The sequence below is a fragment of the Macaca thibetana genome, chromosome 14, assembly GCF_024542745.1.
Source record: "Macaca thibetana thibetana isolate TM-01 chromosome 14, ASM2454274v1, whole genome shotgun sequence".
NCBI lineage: Eukaryota > Metazoa > Chordata > Mammalia > Primates > Cercopithecidae > Macaca > Macaca thibetana.
Genome location: NC_065591.1, coordinates 5,826,973 through 5,847,779, shown reverse-complemented (window position 1 = coordinate 5,847,779; position 20,807 = coordinate 5,826,973). Strand labels below are relative to the sequence as shown.

The window sequence follows — 20,807 nt, the reverse complement described above, 5'->3', positions numbered from 1 at the left end:
CCAGTGCCCAAAATGTTCACATTCTTTCTCCAAGGCCTCTCATTTCTCAGTATGGAGCTGCTAGGAAGCTAAGTCAATGGTCAGACAGTTGCATGTTGAGCACAGAATTCGAGGTGTGTAGTCATCGAGTAGATTGGGAGGGCTCTAAGTCTCTTGCCCACCGCACACAGCACTTCCCTGGAGAAGCCAGCTCTGTGCCCTCACAGACGGTGCCTCTGTCACCTGCCAGCACTGGACACACTCTGGGCCTCCTTTCCTCTGTTCCAGTGCTGACCGACCGCCCTTATGATGGTCCATTCTTTCTTACGTGCGTCGGTGGCCAATTAAGCTAGGAAGCTGCTTCTAGACAAGAAGCTGTTTCTTTGGCCTTCCATTCTGACGTAATTCAAGTTAAGCCTTTCTTAGAGTCATCTGGTTTCCAAGTCCTTAGGAGTTACCTCACTTTGCCCCCAGTTACAGTCTACACCCTGCTCTAGGCTTCATGGTCATTTGACATGCCTGGTCCCCCACACCCAGCCAGCAGCTGAGCAGCCCCCATCCCCAGGAGCCCACCACCCTGCACAGCTCTGTCCTCTGGACACCACCACCTGGTCCTCCTCCGCATCCAACATCTCCATCCGGGCAGGCTGCTCTGGCTTGACAGCGTCACAGGGTCCAGGCTTTCTCCCTCTGTCCTTCCTCCTCCTTACCCAGAGCTGCATCTTTAGTTTCCTCATCAGTCATGTTATGGCATTTCCAACGTTCAGAGAAGTATATGGCCTCATAGACTAAACCAATGATAGCTCAAATATTTTCAGACAGTCAACCCTATACTGTCTGCAATTACTTTTTAAAAATCAATTTGTTTTTCCACTTTGGTTGTGTGAACTAAGTTTCATGGACTTCTGGATTTCTACCCACTGGTGCACCCCCACATCACTGTCCCGTCACTGTGGCTCTCAGTGACTTCAGCAGGAGCTCTGCAATGGAAAAATCACGTGGAGACTGTGGTTAGGGTCATCAGACATTGGGACTAGGAAATGTTTTCCCTTTTCAACATGTAACTTAAGGCTAGGCAGACATAAGAGCAGAAAGCGAGCAGCCCACAGCAAGAGCTAAGGGAGGGCAGACAGCACAGACACCAGATGCCAACTTTCGCAGGGCGGCCGAGGAAACTGATGCACCCAGTGCTGTCAAGCATGGCATTGAGATCCGCCTCCTACTTCAGCCACATCGTCTACTTCCAGTCCCCGACTCCACGTGACAATCGGCCCTGTCACCCTTTGACCACACCTCCTGGCTGGGGGAGAACTTTTCTGAGAAAATTTCAATGTAGAGTAAACCAATTCATAAAACTTTTTAAAAATAGGATGTGGAAATATTACAGTTAACGCTCAACAATGACATGGTTAGCACTTGTCTGAGGGGCTAGAGGATGCGAGCCAAAACCCAAGAAAAATTACGCCCCTTGAAGTGTGAGCCACTAGTATCTTGACTAAATTAGTTCGCCCAGATAATACCAAAAATCCATACCAGGTTCATGCAAAAGTGGCTGCTTCTCGCTGGTCTCGCTGTTCTGGACAACGAGCATCAGGACAAGATTGTTGAGAAGTAACTGTAACACGTGCAGTGCTAGCCATTCTGGTTTCTCTAGACTATGCTCCACTTACTGACTTCTAAGCAACCTTATTTCATATTTAATAATGAAGGATTTGTGATTACTTACAATTTCAGACACTGGGATTTGGTACAGTTACATGGCTTTTTAGACTTTGTGTCCCATGAACTAAGAGTTACTCTATAAAGATTAAAAAAGAAAATGTATTCAGATCGTTACTCCTTATATAGAGAATTAGCTAAGCATCTGGTGTTTTTCAACACATTGTGAGAATCTCAACACCAGATAGTTATAGGTATTATTGATAGATGCCTAATCATGAAGTGGGAGTTTCCAATGTGATGCAACTAGTGCCACCAAACGCAGCCACACATGCCCAGGGAGTCAGTGTGTGTGTGTAGCGGTGTCCTAAGGCTGCTCTCCCTTCCCAAGATGTCTTCCAGGAAGTCAGTGGTGTGTGCGGAGCAGGGTCCTAAGGCTCTTCACCCTTCCCAAGATGTCTTCCAGGGAGTCAGTGTGTGTGCGGAGCGGGGTCCTAAGGCTCTTCACCCTTCCCAAGATGTCTTCCTGGAGTTCTTCTCCCCCTGACCTGTTTAAACCTCTAATTTTTTTTTGTGCTCCTCTCCCCACCGAACAGCTCTTTCCCCCAAAAAAATCTGAATGCTAATAGGAAGTACAAATTAAAGAACAATAGATAAAGCGTCGTTCGTCTTCAGATATACCAGTGCTAAAGCAGTCCACGCTGTAATATTACTAACAATATCAAAGCATGTTAGTAATCATGTGATTACTAACTTAATGTGTGCCATGTGATCACTGGGGACTTTCCTCATTTTAGGAAGGGATTATTACAACTCCTTCCTAATTACATTTTGTGATTAGCTCAGAAGTCATATTCAGGGGCATTAGAGAAGAAACAAACTCCTCCTCTAATGTGTCTCTGGGTGTTGCTGAACGTGAGGGCAGCTGCACCTTAAACCATCAGGAGAAGTTCCCAAGCATTGCTCAGAAGAGACACTCACCAAGGAGCTCAGAACATTTGCAATGGAAGTGGTTCAATAGGCTGTGGTGACAAGGAGGGGAACGTGTACAAAACACCATGTGACAAAAACCAAACTAGATGAATTCTAAACGAATACAGCATTTAATTTAGAATTCTGTGACAGGGCTGTCCCTGTACCCAGTGTGGGCATGCATCTGTATCAGTGTGCTCTTTGAAGTCATGTACACAGGTCTCATCTCTGCGACGCACTGGCCACTTCTGAGCAAGGCTGCATCTTAGTCTTGGGTTTCCTACCAGAGCTCGAACAGCACCTGGCACACAGTCCGTGCTTGCTGTCAGCCTCATGCCATCTCATGGAGCATAGGGGTTGGTAACTCATACAAACGCCCTAAAGAGAGGCAAAGTCTTTGCCCTGTCCTCTGTGCTCCAAGCGCCCGCACACTCAGCTCTCGACTGGCTGTCAGAGCTGAGGTCAGCCCCAAATCCCCCTCACTTGGCCTGCCCTCACCTCACTGCTCTGGTGTGCATGACTGACTGGTCTGCTGCCCCTGCGCTCACCACCTGTGCCTCTGTTTAGTGACCCATCCTGCTCCCCATGGGAAACAGCTCATGGCACATGAAACTGGGGCAAGCTGCTAACTTTGACTTCTTCTGGAGAAAGCTACCATTTTAGAGATAAAGACGATGTTGCTGAATTCTGTATTAATTGAGAATTCATCTAGTTTGGTTTTTCCTTTAGAGATAGGGGAGTTACAGCTTTCCGCCCTCATGGGTGCCTAGAGGTGGCAGGTCTAGCCATCCTGCCACCTGGCCTGTTCACCTGTGGGTCAGACCTGGGCCTGTTCAGAGGGGGCTCTGACAGCTACTTCACTGCTCTTGTCCTTGGCCCTCTCAGACCTGCCCTGAGCTGGGGCACAGGGTGGACCGGCCCTCCCTGTCCAGAGGAACAAAAACTGTTCCCTTGAGGAAGTGGCGTGGGGGCTTGTGGAGGCAGTCCAGTGGGGAACCACTGTAACTGTGGAGGGAGGGTGACAGGCCCACGAGTATCTACAGAGGCAGGAGGAGGCCAGCAGGCATTTACTAGAAATCACTGTGTGGCCAGGACCATGGTCAGTGCTTCAGGTGACACCAAGGATAACTATCTATTTAACACATGGTGCCTGTCCTGGAGGAATCCACCAAGTCAGCAGGGATACGAGACATAGGCAATGGAAACATTACAGCACATAAGAGAATAATCCACCAGCACACTGTGAAATACTGACTGTAAACGCCACAGAAACTCAGAATAATCAACCAGCACACTGTGCTATACCGACTGTAAACACTGCAGAAACTCAGAGGCAGCATAGTTCAGCATAGACGGAAGAAGTGAAAACCAAATGCTCTTGAAGGAGGTGGAACTTGACATCAGCTTTTAAGGCGGCAAGGTTTCTTCACTATTGCTCAACAGGACGGCCCAGTTTAAGTAACAGCGTCAGCAAAGACACTCATCAGGAATGAGCACGGAGTGCGGGGCAGTGAGGGTCTCTGACTGCAGTGGACACTAAGTGGAAAATCACTTCCATGGCTCCAGACAGACTGCTCTGTCAGTGCCCATCTAAAAATTAAAGAGTTAGAAAAGATCTGGACAACTCTGCCTCAGAAAAGCCTTCTAAAAAAACTACACCACAACATGATAACCTCATCTTTAGCAAAAAAATTGCCGGAGAAGCAGACCCTTGAATATTCTCTATTATGATGTTCATTATGTTACTAAAACCAGTAGCATCAACAATGTGTCAGAATTCACATTTATTACCAGATTGATAATGGGATTATTAAAGCTACAGAGTGTCAGGACACGGATTTGTATTAAAGAGTTTTTATTAATATGATAAGCTAGTTAATAAGTTAGCCAGTTCACCCCCCAACTCTAACAAATGACCATCGGGTCAGCTCGCACGCTCAGCCTGCTGGCCTCCAGCCTGAGCTGAACTGCTTCTATGGCCTCTACTAGGTTAGATACATCTGAACCACACTGGGCTGACAGAGTCTTGGTTGGGAACTCACACAGAATGAAACAACCAGCAAAACGTTCTCTGACTGCTTCCTTACCACTAACAATAAACTGGTAGAGATTCCAGCATATCATCAGCATTGTAGATGTCGAGATAAAAATCATCAGACCCAATTAAGTGGAGAGGCATCAGATCAAGTAATTATGTGCATAAAAAATACAAATACACATCTCATGTTGTTCCTGGCACACCACTTACAATAGAGAAATCTTTTGTAACCTTCAAAATAAAGAAAAACATGTGACTGATTGAAAAAAATCTAGTATAGATAGAGGAGGAGGAAAAGGAGAGAGGAAGAAGAGCAGGGGGAGGAGAACAAAGACGAGGATGAGGGGACAAGAAGAGGAAGGAGGAGGAGGAGAATGGGGAGCAGGGGGAGATGAAAAGGGGGAAAAGGAGAAATAGTTGCCCTGAAAACTCTCTCATGACTGCTCCTCTGTGCAAATGCCCATCGGCTGCACCACATGGAAGCCTCAGAGGGCACTGTAACTGGGAGAGTACACAGTTAAAGTATGAGAAGTATCAAATGTCCTTGAATGTTCTAGACACAATACAGCTCAGAGTGAGTCAATACTATCGACCAGATGCCCCCAGATTACAAGAAAAATGAGTATCTTCAGAACTGTGTCCTTTTAGATCATCCTGTGTAATGTATCAGCAGAATCTGGAAGTTGCTGAAGTCATTTTTGTTTGGTCCAGAAATGTTAACAGCCGTGATGAGATGACCAATTACAATGATAGCAACTGCACCCTCACCGATCCATCACACCCAGAGAGTGAAGCAAGCAGCAGGGCCCACGGTCTTATTCCGTCAAACTCAGCAAAAGTTGTCAACAGCCTGGGCACAGAATTACAACAGCTAAAGGAGCCACTGCAGAAGCTGAAGCAGCAGTGCCAGGGAGCAACCAACGCCCTTCAGTGACCATGAGAGCTGATAGTGTTGATCGGTTCCAGTGTGTTTCCGGATTTACAGCCTTTCATTCCAGCCCCAAACCACTCTCCTCACACTTACCAAGGCCATCACGAAGCCATGCCTGATGGCAGAACTCTGCAGGAGCCTAGAAAGCACTAGAGGCCGCGGGCTATATCCTGTAAGGTGTTTGACTGCTGTCTCTCAGGCCCAGGGTATGTGTTTGTCTTAGACTGTGGGCCAAAAGAACTGCTGCAGGCAGGCCAGGCACGCCTGTAATCCCAGCACTTTGGGAGGCTGAGGCAGGCAGATCATCTGAGGTCAGGAGTTCAAGACCAGCCTGGCCAACATGGTGAAATCCAGTCTCTACTAAAAAATACAAAAATTAGCCAGGTGTGGTGGTGGGCGCCTGTGGTCCCAGCTACGCGGGAGGCTGAGGCAGGAGAATTGCTTGAACCCAGGAGGCGGATGTTGCTGTGAGCGGAGATTATGCCACTGAACTCTAGCCTGGGTGACAGAGCAAGAGTCTGTCTCAAACAAAAACAAAAACAAAAACAAAAACCCACAACCACAACAACAACAAAAAACAAGAGAAAACAAACAAACAAACACATACCTCCTGGAGGTAGGAATATGTTGATCTCCATAATCAACTACAGGGCTCAATGAACGGAGAGGGTTGCCCAAACCACTGTTAATACATAAATGTTAACCTGACAATTTCAACCAGCTGATTAGTTTAATTAGCAACAATTATAAACACAAGACAAGGCAAGAAATGGCAAGATGAGGTCCCAGATAAGCACAGCCTATGTCCACCTGGAGATGTGAAGACAGATCATGCATTAGCACCTGCCATAGAGCTCAAGCCAACTCAGCACAGAAGGCAGCGGGCAGAGGCGGCTGGAGGGCACTCTGCAGCTCCCCGTTCATGCTACGTGGCTGCCACGCCATTATTTACGTGGACGACAGCAAAAAAGAGAGGCCAGCACAGTTTGAATCAACATGGAATGAAGACAGAGCTATAAATGGCAACAAGCCTCAGAAACACTGACATAGGACAGCGGACAGGAGGACAGGGACAGATACAGACTATGGGCCAGACTTTCCAGCAGCGTTTGCAACCCCAACGAAACCAGACACAGACAGCAACACTGTTAGTGGCACTGCTGACAGTAAAAACATTTTTCAGAAGTCATGAAGGTGTGCAGTGAAGCTCATTTTATAGTTTAGAAGAAAATCATAAATGTATCCAAGTCTCTTAAATTCTTACATTAGAGTGACAACGTATTGCTTCTAATCCTTACCCAGCCAAAGTTATTTTTGGTGGTCCTGGAAGAGTTGATCCCGAGGGGAAAGCAGACCCATTGACTACCGATGGTAAGGCTCCCTCAAGCTGTTCAAAGTCAAAGGCAAGGATATTTGGAATTAGCAAGGATCTTTAAAGTTCCAGTCAGCCAGCCCCCAGATAAAAATGATTCTTTTTTTCTCTAAAGGTTTACATCACCATCCCTTATAATCATGTCTGGGTCTTATTACCACAAGGAATCCACTTTCACTGGGCAGACTCCAGTGCCGAGGCCTGCCTAGAAGTGTGCAAAAATGTAGGGCTGGCCTCCATGGGCTGGAGGCCGTCCATAGCTGTCACTCAGCTGGCCAGGGGTATTGTCATGGAACTCCTTTTCATTTTTATAGGCTATCAATTGTGAAATACATTTAATGACAAATTTCCGTAAACTAGAAAGTTTCTTACAGAGATCTTGACATTTGAAGTCTTGTTGGCAACCATGATTTTTCATGTATTGAAAAAAAATATTTTGTAACCAGTTTTAACTAATTCAAAAGCAATGTCATAATCTCTGCATCGTCCACATTCTTTGCTTTCCCAGGTCCCATCTTTCTTTATGTTACTCATTAGCATGGCCTGTGGAGGCTGTTCACAGGGAAAGTAACAGGCAGCAAAGCCATCACTGGCCTACTTCTCTTCTACTCAGTAGCTTGAAGAAATTAACAGTACTAGATACAATTAGGTTTTCAGATTTTGTGCATATATCACAGTTAAACCTCATATCCTTGTCCCCTCCTCTCTCCAAAAATGGAAACGTATCTTTAAATAAATTTATTTTTAAAACTTTAAAAAGTATAGTCTTAGAAAACAAAATGCATGTTGTATTTATCCTCTGCACTTCCTCCATTCTGTGCCCGATTTAAACTGTGTGTCATCACCATTCATTAGGGCTGGAAGACACTGAGAAAGGCCCCTGGGTCCCACTGCCTCATTTACAATCAGTCTTGAGTCCCCAGGCTTCTTCCCAGGAAGCCCCTTCCTGCTCTCCTCTTGCTCGTACACAGAAGGGAGTGCTCACAAGGCCCTGAGACGGGTGTCTCTTTTGCCCTCACCTGGACACCTAATTATGAGGCCCCTGTCTTCAAATGTCAGTCTGAAGAGTTTTGCATTCTTTTGGAGAAAGGATGTCATAGTTCTCAGGATTGAGGCAATTATTTGCATAAACCAGGTAAAATTACATTTTTCCCCCTTTGCTTATTTAGCCCCAAAGTAAAGCAGAGAATCTCTTATGTACTCCATAGGTTGTAAATCCAGGGCAACTTTATGCTGGAATCCACAGGTTTCTTCAGCAATGTTTGGTCCTCTTGGAGTGAAGGAAGTCAACTTGGAGGAAGGGCTTCTCAGACTCTGCTGTGTGCACAAGTCATCCAGGGTCCTTATGAAAATGTAGATCTGATCCAGGGGGTCTGAATCTCAGGTCTGGGGTGGAACCTGAGGTTCTGCACTTCTTAACAAGCTCCCAGGTGATCCCAACAGTTCTACTCCATGCACCACACTTTGGGTGGTAATGCTCCAAAGAATATATAGAACTGGGGTCTGGCAAGGAAGCAAAGGATTCTCGGGGAGCAGCAACTGCATTGCTAAAAGAATTGTCCTTGAGGTCCATGCTGGATAAGGGGCCAAAATGGGGACGATAACAAACAGTCAAGGAAAGCTGGGGGAAGGTGAAGAGACAGCAAGTTGTGGCCAAACGGATGTTTCTTATGCAAGGTCTTAGAGGTGAAAGAGCAAGTGCAGTGTGTGCCTTCTGGACTGGTGGCTGAAACAGCAGAGAAAGGAAGGCCAGCAGCTTGGAGGGGGCCAGCAGGTAGGAGGGTTCTATGAGGTTCCAACACAGACTCCACCTTGGTGCTCGCCAGATCCCGGCTTACACTCACCTCCTGCACTGATAATACTCTCTTTTCTCTTGGCCAATATATCACTTGAGAAGTATTTACTCACTAACTCAACAAATATCTAACTCAATTTACACTCACTCCCTTTGAGATCTCATCTATGCACATGGCTTTCAGTACTGTCTATATACTAGGACTCCCAATCTCAGCCCTCCTGCCTAGCCCTTCCTCACTCTAAACTCCTATACGACATCTTCTGAGGCATCCCAAATTTAATATATCCAAATGGAACTCCTGGACACCTTTGAAAAACTTGTACCATCTCATCTCTGTTGGTGGAAACTCCATCTCTCCAATCAACCAGGCTGAAAATCTTGGGGGCATCCTTGACTCCTCTCTTTCTCTCACATACTACATCCAATCCATCAGCAAATCCTGTTGGCTCAACCTTCAAAGTATCCCCAGAAGCTATTTCTTGCCACCTCCACTGCCACCACCTGATCTGAGCCATCGTCTCTCCCCGAGATTATTGCCAAAACAGGCTCACCTTTCTCCTTGACCCCTCCTCCCCGCCAGCCCCTCTTTAGAGTGGAAGCCATAATTCTTCCAATGTCTTGACTTCTTCCCTGCCCTACTTCCCTAGCTCACACTATTCCAGGCCCAGTGGCCTCCTTGCTGCGACCACAGCAGGCATGACCCTATCCAAGGCCCGCCTGGGATGTTCCACAGCTTGCTTCACATGGCTCATTGCCTCATCTCTTTAAAGGCTTTGCTCAAATGTCACCTTCACAACGGAGCCATGATCACCCTTTTTAAACCTGCAGCTAGCCTTTTTCCCCATCAAATCCCCATCCCCCCCAACCCCCTTCCTCTGCTCTCCTAACATATGATGTAATGGCTTCTTTATTAGATTTGCTAATTGTCTATCTCCTGCACTAAAATGTAAGCTGCAGGAGGGTAGAGTTGTGTGTTTTGTTTTCTGGGGTTCAATTAGCTTACAGATCAGTGACCGTCCTTATTGAAGGGTGAGTGGGTGCCCTACATGGGCCAGGCTTTGTGCTGATTCTCAGTTTACAGAGATGAACGAGACACACATGGCCTCTGCCTCCATGGAGCCTGCATTCTCATGGGTGGATGCAGATAAACCAACCAACCACAAAATGCAAGCCAGTGAGAGTGCCGCGCAGAGCAAGAGGCAGCACTGTGACCATGGCTGGAGGTCTATGCTGGGGAGTTAGGAAATGCTCTTCTGGGGAAGTGACACTCCATAGCAAGACTCGAGAAAAAGAGCGTATTTGTCCTCTTATATGTAATATATGCATATCATGGTGTAATGGTAAAAGCAAACTTTAAAAAAGTATTTCCATAACACTGAGGAGGGTGAGGAGTGTTCTGGACCAAGGAGGTGGAATATCCTGCTAGTGGGGCCACAGAGGACAAGTTAGCAAGTGTGCTGGAATGCCGGTCTGGACGCTGCAGGAAAGGGCAAGACGGCTTCATCAAGTTGGTGAAGAATAATCGTGTCCGAGACTGACTCCAGGCTACAGTGTCTGACACAGTGGGGCAGGGACTGAACACTTAGAAAGTATTTCACTGTTGACTTCTAAATGGAAAATAAATTATATTTCCTGAGTAATTCCAACCATAACAATCAAAATTTTAAGAGACAATAATGCACAATTGTATTTTTTAAATTAAAATAATGACTCACTTGTTGTGTAATGAGATTTAATTTTGTTGATGCTGGCAAAAATCTCCCTACTAAAGCAGTCATTGGTTTAGGGACATCTGTAAGGAAGACAATTAAAAATTAATTGTAGCATCTATCATTTCTCTTCCACTTACACATAAAAGAAAGTGCAAAAGTCTATTATGGATGTATCCTGTGCAAAGTTATTTCCACTTTATCTTGATCCTAGTTAACATTTTTTATTCTCTAAAACCTTTCAAGTCAGTATTTTACTTAATGCACCCATTTTTCTTTTCTTTTTTGGGAGAGATGGTCATAAAGCTATTTGATCTGAGCTTCCAGGGATAGTCTACTAGACTAAAACAATATTGTTAGTGCTCTGGTCCCCAAATTGTGTGCCAAGGTGACCTGCGGTGCCACAGCAAACTCACTAGGCAGCACTGGATTAAAACATTTTTTTGAGATAGGGTCTTGCTATGTTGCCCAGGCTGGCTTCATACTCCTGGGCTCAAGCAATCCTCCTGCCTCAGCCTCCCAAGTAGCTGGGCCTATAGATATACCCAGCTTCACTGGATATTTTATCTTTTCTTTTCTTTTTTTTTTTTTTTTTTTTTTTTTTTCTTTTTTCAGATAGGGTCTCGCTCTGTTGCCCAGGGTGGAGTGCAGTGGCACTACCATGGTTCACTGCAGCCTTGACACCCCAGGCTCAAGTGATTCTCCTGCCTCAGCCTCCCAAGTAGCTGAGACCACAGGCCTGTGCCACCATGCCTGGCTAATGTTTTCATTTTTTGTAGAGACAGGGTCTCGCCCCATTGACCAGACTGGTCTTGAACTACTGGGCTCAAGCAATCCTCCGGCCTGGTCTCACAAAGTGCTGAGATTACAGGCGTGAGCAAGCATTCCAGGCTGGTATTTTATGTTTTAAAGAAAGCCCAGGGACATCTATTGGATACCACAGGAACTACTTTTTTTTTTTTTTTTTTTTTTTTTTTGAGACAGGGTCTCACTTTGTCACCCAGGCTAGAGTGCGATCTTGGCTCACTGCAGCCTCAGCCTCAACTTTCTGGGCTCAAGCAATTCTCCTACCTCAGTCCCCCAGTCAGCTGGGACAACAGGTGCACACCACCAGGCCCAGCTCATTTTTTTTGTATTTCTTGTAGAGACAGGGTTTCGCCATGGTACCCAGGCTTGTCTTGAACTCCTGAGCTCAAGTGAGTCACCTGCCTCAGCCTCCCAAAGTGCTGGGATTACAGGTGTGAGCCACCGCAGCTGGCACTACTTTCGATTTATGTGTATTTTTTTCAAGTGGTTACTAAGTGGTTGGATATAAATACTTACTAAGCTATTTAGACTAAACTACTTAGTACTGGAACTGATAGGTATTTATTTGGTTTACAAGTGCCGTGAAAAACATTCTTGAGACACTAAGGGTGTGTAAGCCTCTGTGCTCATGAGTTCAAGCAGAAGGAGAAATGTGTCTTACTCTCCTGAAGCACCTGAACACTTTTCCTTCTCCAGGACTAGGCATCCTTTGAGTGAGGAAACTCAGACGCAGGCAACAGGATGCACATACTTTATGGTGATGTTTAATATGTGCACAGTGTAACAAAGGAGACGCGAGTGGGGGGGGGTATGATTATATATATGATAATTGAACTGGAAAACACTATATAAACCCTCTCCTCCTGCAGACCTTAAGGCACTAGAATTTTGTCATGTGCCAGGAGGAAGGGGAGCAGGAAAGACCTTCTCACTGATTGTAGAGATCAGAGATGCAGCATGGACCTATAGGAGATGAGGCCAAAGCCCCAATCTCAGCTTCTTTGCTGTGAAAAACTCAATGGCTTGAGGATATTTCTTCTGTCTCTGGATAGGGAGACAATCAGGATGCAACGGGGAAATAGGGAGTCATGCTTCGTCTTTTTGCCCTGGACTTCAAAGGCCAATGAAACTACATCTGGATTTGCTATTGGTTTCAAGTTATAGGCAAGGTCAGTGAATCATCTGGCAATGAATATTCTCCTTAACTCAAGATCAAGGGTAATGTGATCATATGCAGTCCCCACAGAGAGGCCTAGTTTTTAAGAATTAGCATCTCACTTTTGTTAAACACAATCCTAAAATATGTCATTTATTCTTTCTCTAATCATGCATAAGGCATTTTAGAACAATCAAGTACTTACAGGTCATTTCTTATTATTGTGCCAGGTTAAAGAAAGTTTCTTAGATAAGAATGAATTTCTTAGAATGAATGTCAGACAAATCCTTTATTTCAGAACTCATGATGATTAAAGCAGAATGACAGTTCTCACTGATTACACTGAAATGTTTACATTAAAATGTAGGTGTTTTATACCACACCTGAAGTCAACCCATCAGGTCAGACTGGGAAAGGCTGATGTTTCAATCTAGGCATATCGAGGCACCTACTTGTGGAATTCATAACAACGCAGTGTCGGTCTGAGTCGTCACCTGTTAGGATCACAAAGCTCTTAGCAGCTAGGTGACATGAAGCACAGCTATCCAAGAATTTGAGAGTCACTACATGGTATAAAAATTAGTCTGTAGATATATATTTTTTTCTATTCTTAGCTTACTAATATGGACTACGAGGTTTGCCAAATTTCCTATTTAATATCCTGGTTGCCAAGGTACAAAGAGGAGCTGGTACCATTCCTTCTGAAACTATTCCAATCAATAAAAAAAGAGGGAATCCTCCCTAACTCATTTTATGAGGCCAGCATCATCCTGATACCAAAGCCTGGCAGAGATACAACAAAAGAAGAGAATTTTAGACCAATATCCCTGATGAACATCGATGCAAAAATCCTCAATAAAATACTGGCAAACCGAATCTAGCAGCACATCTAAAAGCTTATCCACCATGATCAAGTTGGCTTCATCCCTGGGATGCAAGGCTGGCTCAACATATACAAATCAATAAACGCAATCCATCATATAAACAGAACAAAAGACAAAAACCACATGATTATCTCAATAGATGCAGAAAAGGTCTCCGACAAAATTCAACAGCCCTTCCTGCTAAAAACTCTCAATAAATTAGGTATTGATGGGATGTATCTCAAAATAATAAGAGCTATTTATGACACACCCACAGCCAATATCATACTGAATGGGCAAAAACTGGAAGCATTCCCTTTGAAAACTGGCACAAGACAGGGATGCCCTCTCTCACCACTCCTGTTCAACACAGTGTTGGAAGTTCTGGTCAGGGCAATCAGGCAGGAGAAAGAAATAAAGGGTATTTAACTAGGAAAAGAGGAAGTCAAATTGTCTCTTTTTGCCGATGACATGATTGTATATTTAGAAAACCCCATCGTCTCAGCCCAAAATCTCCTTAAGCTGATAAGTAACTTCAGCAAAGTCTCAGGATACAAAATCAATGTGCAAAAATCACAAGCATTTCTATACACCAATAACAGACAAACAGAGAGTCAAATCATGAGTGAACTCCCATTCACAATTGCTTCAAAGAAAATAAAATACCTGGGAATCCAACTTACAAGGGATGTGAAGGACCTCTTTAAGGAGAATTATAAACCACTGCTCAATGAAATAAAAGAGGACCCAAATAAATGTAAGAACATTCCAGGCTCATGGATAGGAAGAATCAATATCGTGAAAATGGCCATACTGCCCAAGGTAATTTATAGATTCAATGCCATCCCCATCAAGCTACTAATGACTTTCTTCACATAATTGAGGCATCACACTACCTGATTTCAAACTATACTACAAGGCTACAGTAACCAAAACAGCATGGTACTGGTACCAAAACAGAGATATAGACCAATGGAACAGAACAGAGGCCTCAGAAAAAATACCACACATCTACAACCATCTGATCTTTGACAAAGCTGACAAAAACAAGAAATGGGGAAAGGATTCCCTATTTAATAAATGGTGCTGGGAAAACTGGCTAGTCATATGTAGAAAGCTGAAACTGGATCCCTTCCTTACACCTTATACAAAAATTAATTCAAGATGGATTAAAGACTTAAATGTCAGACCTAAAACCATAAAAACCCTAGAAGAAAACCTAGGCAATACCATTCAGGACATAGGAATTCACTGCTCACTGTCTAAAACACCAAAAGCAATGGCAATAAAAGCCAAAATTGAGAAACGGGATCTAATTAAGTAAAGAGCTTCTGCACAGCAAAAGAAACTACCATCAGAGTAAACAGGCAACCTACAGAATGGGAGAAAATTTTTGCAATCTACCCATCAGACAAAGGGCTAATATCCAGAATCTACAAAGAATTTAAACAAATTTACAAGAAAAAATCAAACCACCCCATCAAAAAGTGGGTGAAGGATATGAACAGACACTTCTCAAAAGAAGACATTTACGTAGCCAACACACACATGAAAAAGTGCTCACCATGGCCAGGCGCAGTGGCTCATGCCTGTAATCCCAGCACTTTGAGAGGCTGAGGTGGGTGGATCACGAGGTCAGGAGATCGAGACTATCCTGGCTAACACAGTGAAACCCCATCTCTACTAAAAATACAAAAAATTAGCTGGGTGTGGTGGCGGGCGCCTGTAGTCCTAGCCATTCGGGAGGCTGAGGCAGGAGAATGGCGTGAACCTGGGAGGCAGAGCTTGCAGTGAGCCGAGATGGCATTCCAGACTGGGAGTTGCATTCCAGACTGGGAGAGAGAGCAAGACTCTGTCTCAAAAAAAAAAAAAAAAAAAAAAAAAGAAAAAAGAAAAAAAAAGAAAAAGAAAAAGTGTTCATCATCACTGGCCATCAGAGAAATGCAAATCAAAACCACAATGCGATACCATCCCACACCAGTTTGAATGGCGATCATTAAAAAATCAGGAAACAACACGTGCTGGAGAGGATGTGGAGAAATAGGAACACTTTTACACTGTTGGTGGGACTGTAAACTAGTTCAACCATTGTGGAAGACAGTGTGGCAATTCCTCAAGGATCTAGAACTAGAAATACCATTTGACCCAGCCATCCTATTACTGCGTATATACCCAAAGGATTATAAATCATGCTGCTATAAAGACACATGCATACGTATGTTTATTGTGTCACTATTCACAATAGCAAAGACTTGGAATCAACCCAAATGTCCATCAATGACAGACTGGATTAAGAAAATGTGGCACATATACACCATGGAATACTATGCAGCCATAAAAAAGGATGAGTTCATGTCCTTTGCAGGGACATGGATGAAGCTGGAAACTATCATTCTGAGCAAACTATTGCAAAGACAGAAAACCAAACACCGCATGTTCTTACTCATAGGTGGGAACTGAACAATGAGAACACTTGGACACAGGGTGGGGAACACCACACACTGGGGCCTGTCGTGGGGTGGGGGAGGGGGGAGGAATAGCATTAGGAGATATACCTAATGTAAATGACGAGTTAATGGGTGCAGCACACCAACATGACACATGTATACATATGTAACAAACCTGCATGTTGTGCACATGTACCCTAGAACTTAAAGTATAATAATAAAAAAAAACTATTGATACCCACAGAAAAAATATATCCTGGTTGCCATTTTACTTTATATACAAAGCCAAACATATTCATTTACCAACTTACATATATGACATAGTTTTTTTATTAACTTTGTACCTGACTGTAGATAATTGTTTTGATCTTGATACTGAGGAACCAAATGGAGTGCTTTTAGTTCTCTTGTTCCAGAATTGTCTATACACAGCATTTGTGTGCCCCCTTTCAATTGGCATATCACCTAAAATGAAAAAGAATGATCGAGTTTCATTTTTGAAACATAATTCCAGTAATAATGAACTTAAATAAACTTGAATCTGAAAAAATAGCCTTAATCCAGAAGTTACGTTTTAATGGAAGATAGAAAACTATAGATCTGTTTTTGATTTCTTACTCTACACTAACATGCTCTTTGGAGACACCAAAGGGCAAAAAACCAAAAAAACAAAACAACAACAGAAAAAACAACCCCAGAAATGTTTCCTGAGATGCGTTCAGTGTGCTAACAGAAAAAAGTTTCTGTGCATATCTTTCTCCACAGGTGTCTGACTGTCAAGATTTAGTTAGGGAATCAGGTAGCCATGCCCCAGAGCTTCCTTTGCCTTGTCCTCACTTCACCACTGACATGAGCAGAAGAGGGTGCTGCTCTGCTGAGCCCCAGCCCATTCAGACCCAGTGGGCACTGAGGCCCTGGTGGCATGTCCCTGAGTCCCTGGGCATGCACTTAAAATCCTCTCTAATTTTACTCCAGCTGTTCTTTCCTCCCACACACACGTCATTATTTAACACATGGGGTTTTAAAAACACATCTATTTTATTTCCTACAAGTACAGCTTAGAAAGGTTAATCCAAGAACTGTAAAGTTCTAAGAAGTCACATCGATCTGCCTGGGCCTGAGGAGCACTGTCAGACCCCTCTTTGGATACTGACCATAAATAAATGGTCACAAGCCAGGTGGGTCTACCCGGCAAGCAAAAGCACTGAGGAAACTCATTGTGTGCCCTGCTCCAGGCCGTGGCATGTGGGGATAGAAAGGCGAGAGATGCTGCGGCTTCTGCCTGCACACAGCTTCCAATTCTGCTGGTAGAACCACAACTATACAGAGCAGCTGTGCTTTTTATATACTTAAGTTGCTTATAATATAGATAGGAGAACCCAAAGAACCATAAAGGACCAATGTTATCAAAGTAATACACATAGGACCTATTGTGGTCACTGGGTCAAAACTCCACATCATCCTGACATTTGATGAGAGGCCAGCATTCACGTTCAATTGGAGTTGTATTTGTATTTGGAGGATAAAGTTACAGCTACACACACGCACACACACACACACACACTCACACACACTGACACACAGGAAAGGCTCAGAGTGAACTCTACAGACCTGCCTCTACTGCACACTCCTGGGCCCTACTCACATGGGAGCCTCTGCCCTGCCCTCTGGGGAATGTGCTAACATCACTCTGCTGTCTGGGGGAGTCGGAGAGTTCTCATCCTGCTGACCTGCTTTTAGGGTCCTGGAAAAACTGCTATCAGAACCCATAGCCCCAAATAGAACCACCGACGGAGAGGCGAATGCTAGCGTGCACCACAGCTAAGAAAAACTCCTGACGGGCTCATTTTCAAGTATTTGCTTGTTAACGTCTATGCCTTAGGGCAAGGGCCTCATTTCTAGGAATAAAGACTTGCTGGGGGAAAGGCAATGATGGGTTATTTGGACTCTGGGCGCTTTGCTAAAGGAATGCTGTGGGCGACTCCCCCCATACCTAGTCCTTGCCACGTGAGATCTGGAGTCCTAGATGCACCACTTAACTATGAAGACCAATGTAAATGATGTAACATCTCTGTTTCTTACCCATAAAGTGGGGATAAAAATAATGTCTATCCTACAGAGTTGTTAGGATTAAATAAAGGTGCAAAAATATGACATAAACCACAGTTGTTACTGATTACATACCCTATACAAGTGTTACCTGTTATCATGAGAGACTGGGGCATGAAGGAAGCAGGGCGCCCCACACCAATATGTCAAACCACGAGGCTCAGCTGCAGTCCCCGACCCCAGCACTGCACTAACTGATGCGAGTTGTGCTCGCTGTTCTTAATGAATACAGCAATGTCCTCATCTTTGTTTGATTTGCTAAGATGGAGTTGAAATGAGAATCTTGGAGGTGAGATGTGAAAGGCTGTAGCTGATGTCCCTGTTTTGCTAATGAGACAATAAAAAATGCTGACACAACACATACATGAAATGAAAAATAACGAGTGAAATGATGTTGACTTAGTAATGATGGGGTCCAGCATTTAGTACAATGTTAGTCCTACACATCTTCTTTCGCATAATTACCATTGGGTTGGAATCTTTCTTAAGAGAACAGCAGGAGGCGTCCTCTAGTTCCTGGGATGATGGGAACTTGCAACAGGATTCCTGAGCAAGAAGATTCTGGAAAGTGGCTTCTTCTGGATTGTTACTTGTAATAGTACCACCTGCTTCCTTGATTTCAACCTAAAAAAAGCAATCATTATTTTAAAGACCACATGGTGGACACTGGCTCTTGCAGTTGCATAATCTAGAAAATTGAAATCTCAGTTATAAGTAAAAGTTACATTTTTTTTTTTTTTTTTTTTTTGAGACGGAGTCTCGCTGTGTCGCCCAGGCTGGAGTGCAGTGGCCGGATCTCAGCTCACTGCAAGCTCCGCCTCCCGGGTTCATGCCATTCTCCTGCCTCAGCCTCCCGAGTAGCTGAGACTACAGGCGCCCGCCACCGCGCCCGGCTAGTTTTTTGTATTTTTAGTAGAGATGGGGTTTCACCGTGTTAGCCAGGATGGTCTCGATCTCCTGACCTCGTGATCCGCCCGTCTCGGCCTCCCAAAGTGCTGGGATTACAGGCTTGAGCCACCGCGCCCGGCGTAAAAGTTACATTTTAAAGAAAAGAGCACCCTTACTTAGTGCCTCTTCCTCACTGGTGCTTCTGGAACTATGGATTTCTCCCTGGTAGGGGGGTGGGCAACAAGAAGGGGCAACAAATCATCTGACCCACCTCCCTGGGGACTGAGGACTCCAAGGACCAAAACCACCTGCCCATAAGCTGTGGAGATGTGATTTTCATGTGGTACTTTAAAAATACACCTAAGTAACTGAGAAGAGTCCCCCGCTGGTTGTCTGCCTCTCATGCTGCTTCACAGCCCCCGACTCTGAGCTGAAGGCCTGCTCTTCCTTCAAGTCACCTAAAATGCTGCCCTTTCATCACACTTTTTTTTTTTTGAGACGAAGTTTCGCTCTGTCACCAAGGCTGGAATGCAGTGCTGTGATCTCAGCTCACTGCAACCTCCACCTCCTGGGTTCAAGCAATTCTCCTGCCTCAGCCTCCCGAGTAGCTGGGATTACAGGCTCACACCACCATGCCTGGCTAATTCTTGTATTTTCAATAGACATGGGGTTTCACTGCGGTGGCCAGGCTGGTCTTGAACTCCTGACCTCAGGTGATCCACTTGCCTCGGCCTCCCAAAGTGCTGGGATTACAGGTGTGAGCCACTGCGCCCAGCCCCATCACACATTCTTCCAGCATGTTCAGTAGTTTGAATTAGATGTTCTAGTCAATTGTTTTTTTTCCTCAAAAAGCCCCAAATCCTTGGTAGCATTTTAGTATGATTTATGATATGTTTATACTAAGATTTGTAATTAGGTAGTAGCCCTTTCCTGCCTTAATAGGACAATAACGAATATGAAACGGTGGAGAGTAGGGGCTGGCTGCCAGCTTTGTTTTCAAGCTATCTTCTGTAACAATTGTCAACCCGATGACAAAATTACCAAAATCGTGGAGAAATACAGGGATCATACTGAAAATCAATAGAATTTTTAAAAGTAAGAATCCTCGTGGTTAAAAAAAATTACAATCAGGATTGTTTCAAAATTGGGATGCTGCTTTTTACAATCTGTAGGAATGTGAGAAGGACTGGGAAACCCACACTTTGCATCCTCCCTCCCCTCCCCTCCTCCTCCACCTGCACTTGCCCCAGTTGCCTGGACCAGAGGACGTGGGGCTCCCCAAAGGCCAGAAGGCAGGCCATAGAGTTCTTCCAAAAAGATGGTGGCTCTAAGGTAACATACTAAAGACCTCAAATAAAAATCACAGAGCAGGTATCTTCCAAAATGCAGATCTTGACTCAAATTGGAGCTTGTGTAGCCCAGTAAAATCAGAGGCCCAAACAAATCATATTTCCCATGTATGGGCAACTTACTCAGCACAGCAGACTAGCATCTAGGTATAAATCTTAAAAGAGATAAAGTTTAGCTATATTTTAAGTAGCTTTATTTAGATATTGCAAATTTCATAGAAATATAGACAATTTAAAATTTTCTTCTACTTGCTGCTTTGGGAGATGAGCTATGCACATCATCCCAGTTTAGATTTAACTTATCTCCCTGTAATCACCAAATACTACTATAATGAATATATCATTTCCTCAGCCCTATGCAACTAATATCTGAACTACTTATACTAAAATTCCATTTCTGACCTTTCAAAACAAAGGTCAACATGTGGCAATGAATTTCTAGAAAAAGGAAATTAGCAATTGATCCTGAATATTTACTGAAAATAATTCTATTCTGTTTAATGATAAATATGTCAGTGCTGTACCTGGTCCATTTTATTAATGAATCAAAAAGCAGTCAATAAAAATTTAAAAAGCAAAGTCTGTCCTTTAGTTTGTCAAACCAGCAATCTCTTAAAATTGGATTACATTAAAGAAATTTTACTATCTTTAACATCAGAGAATCCTCTTTTGTGTGTTTTGTTTTTTAAGACAGGGTCTCACTCTGTCGCTCAGGCTGAAGTGCAGTGGT

At 44.1% G+C, this 20,807-nt stretch overlaps 2 protein-coding genes across 5 annotated transcripts in view; one reads left to right on the top strand and one right to left on the bottom strand.

The window, feature by feature from the left end:
* IGHMBP2 (immunoglobulin mu DNA binding protein 2) overlaps nucleotides 1–20,807 on the top strand; it is a 556,281-nt gene that overhangs the window by 352,566 nt on the left and 182,908 nt on the right. The window lies entirely within an intron of this gene.
* TESMIN (testis expressed metallothionein like protein) overlaps nucleotides 1–20,807 on the bottom strand; it is a 55,114-nt gene that overhangs the window by 32,495 nt on the left and 1,812 nt on the right. For 2 of the 4 annotated variants that reach the window (XM_050758187.1, XM_050758188.1), the window contains exons 2-6: nucleotides 18,306–18,464; nucleotides 16,076–16,196; nucleotides 10,465–10,541; nucleotides 6,878–6,966; nucleotides 1,706–1,777 (exon numbers count right to left, since the gene is read on the bottom strand). In XM_050758187.1, coding sequence (XP_050614144.1) covers nucleotides 1,706–1,777; nucleotides 6,878–6,966; nucleotides 10,465–10,541; nucleotides 16,076–16,196; nucleotides 18,306–18,464 — 518 coding nt within the window. The remainder of the gene's footprint in view (nucleotides 1–1,705; nucleotides 1,778–6,877; nucleotides 6,967–10,464; nucleotides 10,542–16,075; nucleotides 16,197–18,305; nucleotides 18,465–20,807) is intronic. The other 2 variants (XM_050758190.1, XM_050758189.1) reach the window with 1 other exon arrangement.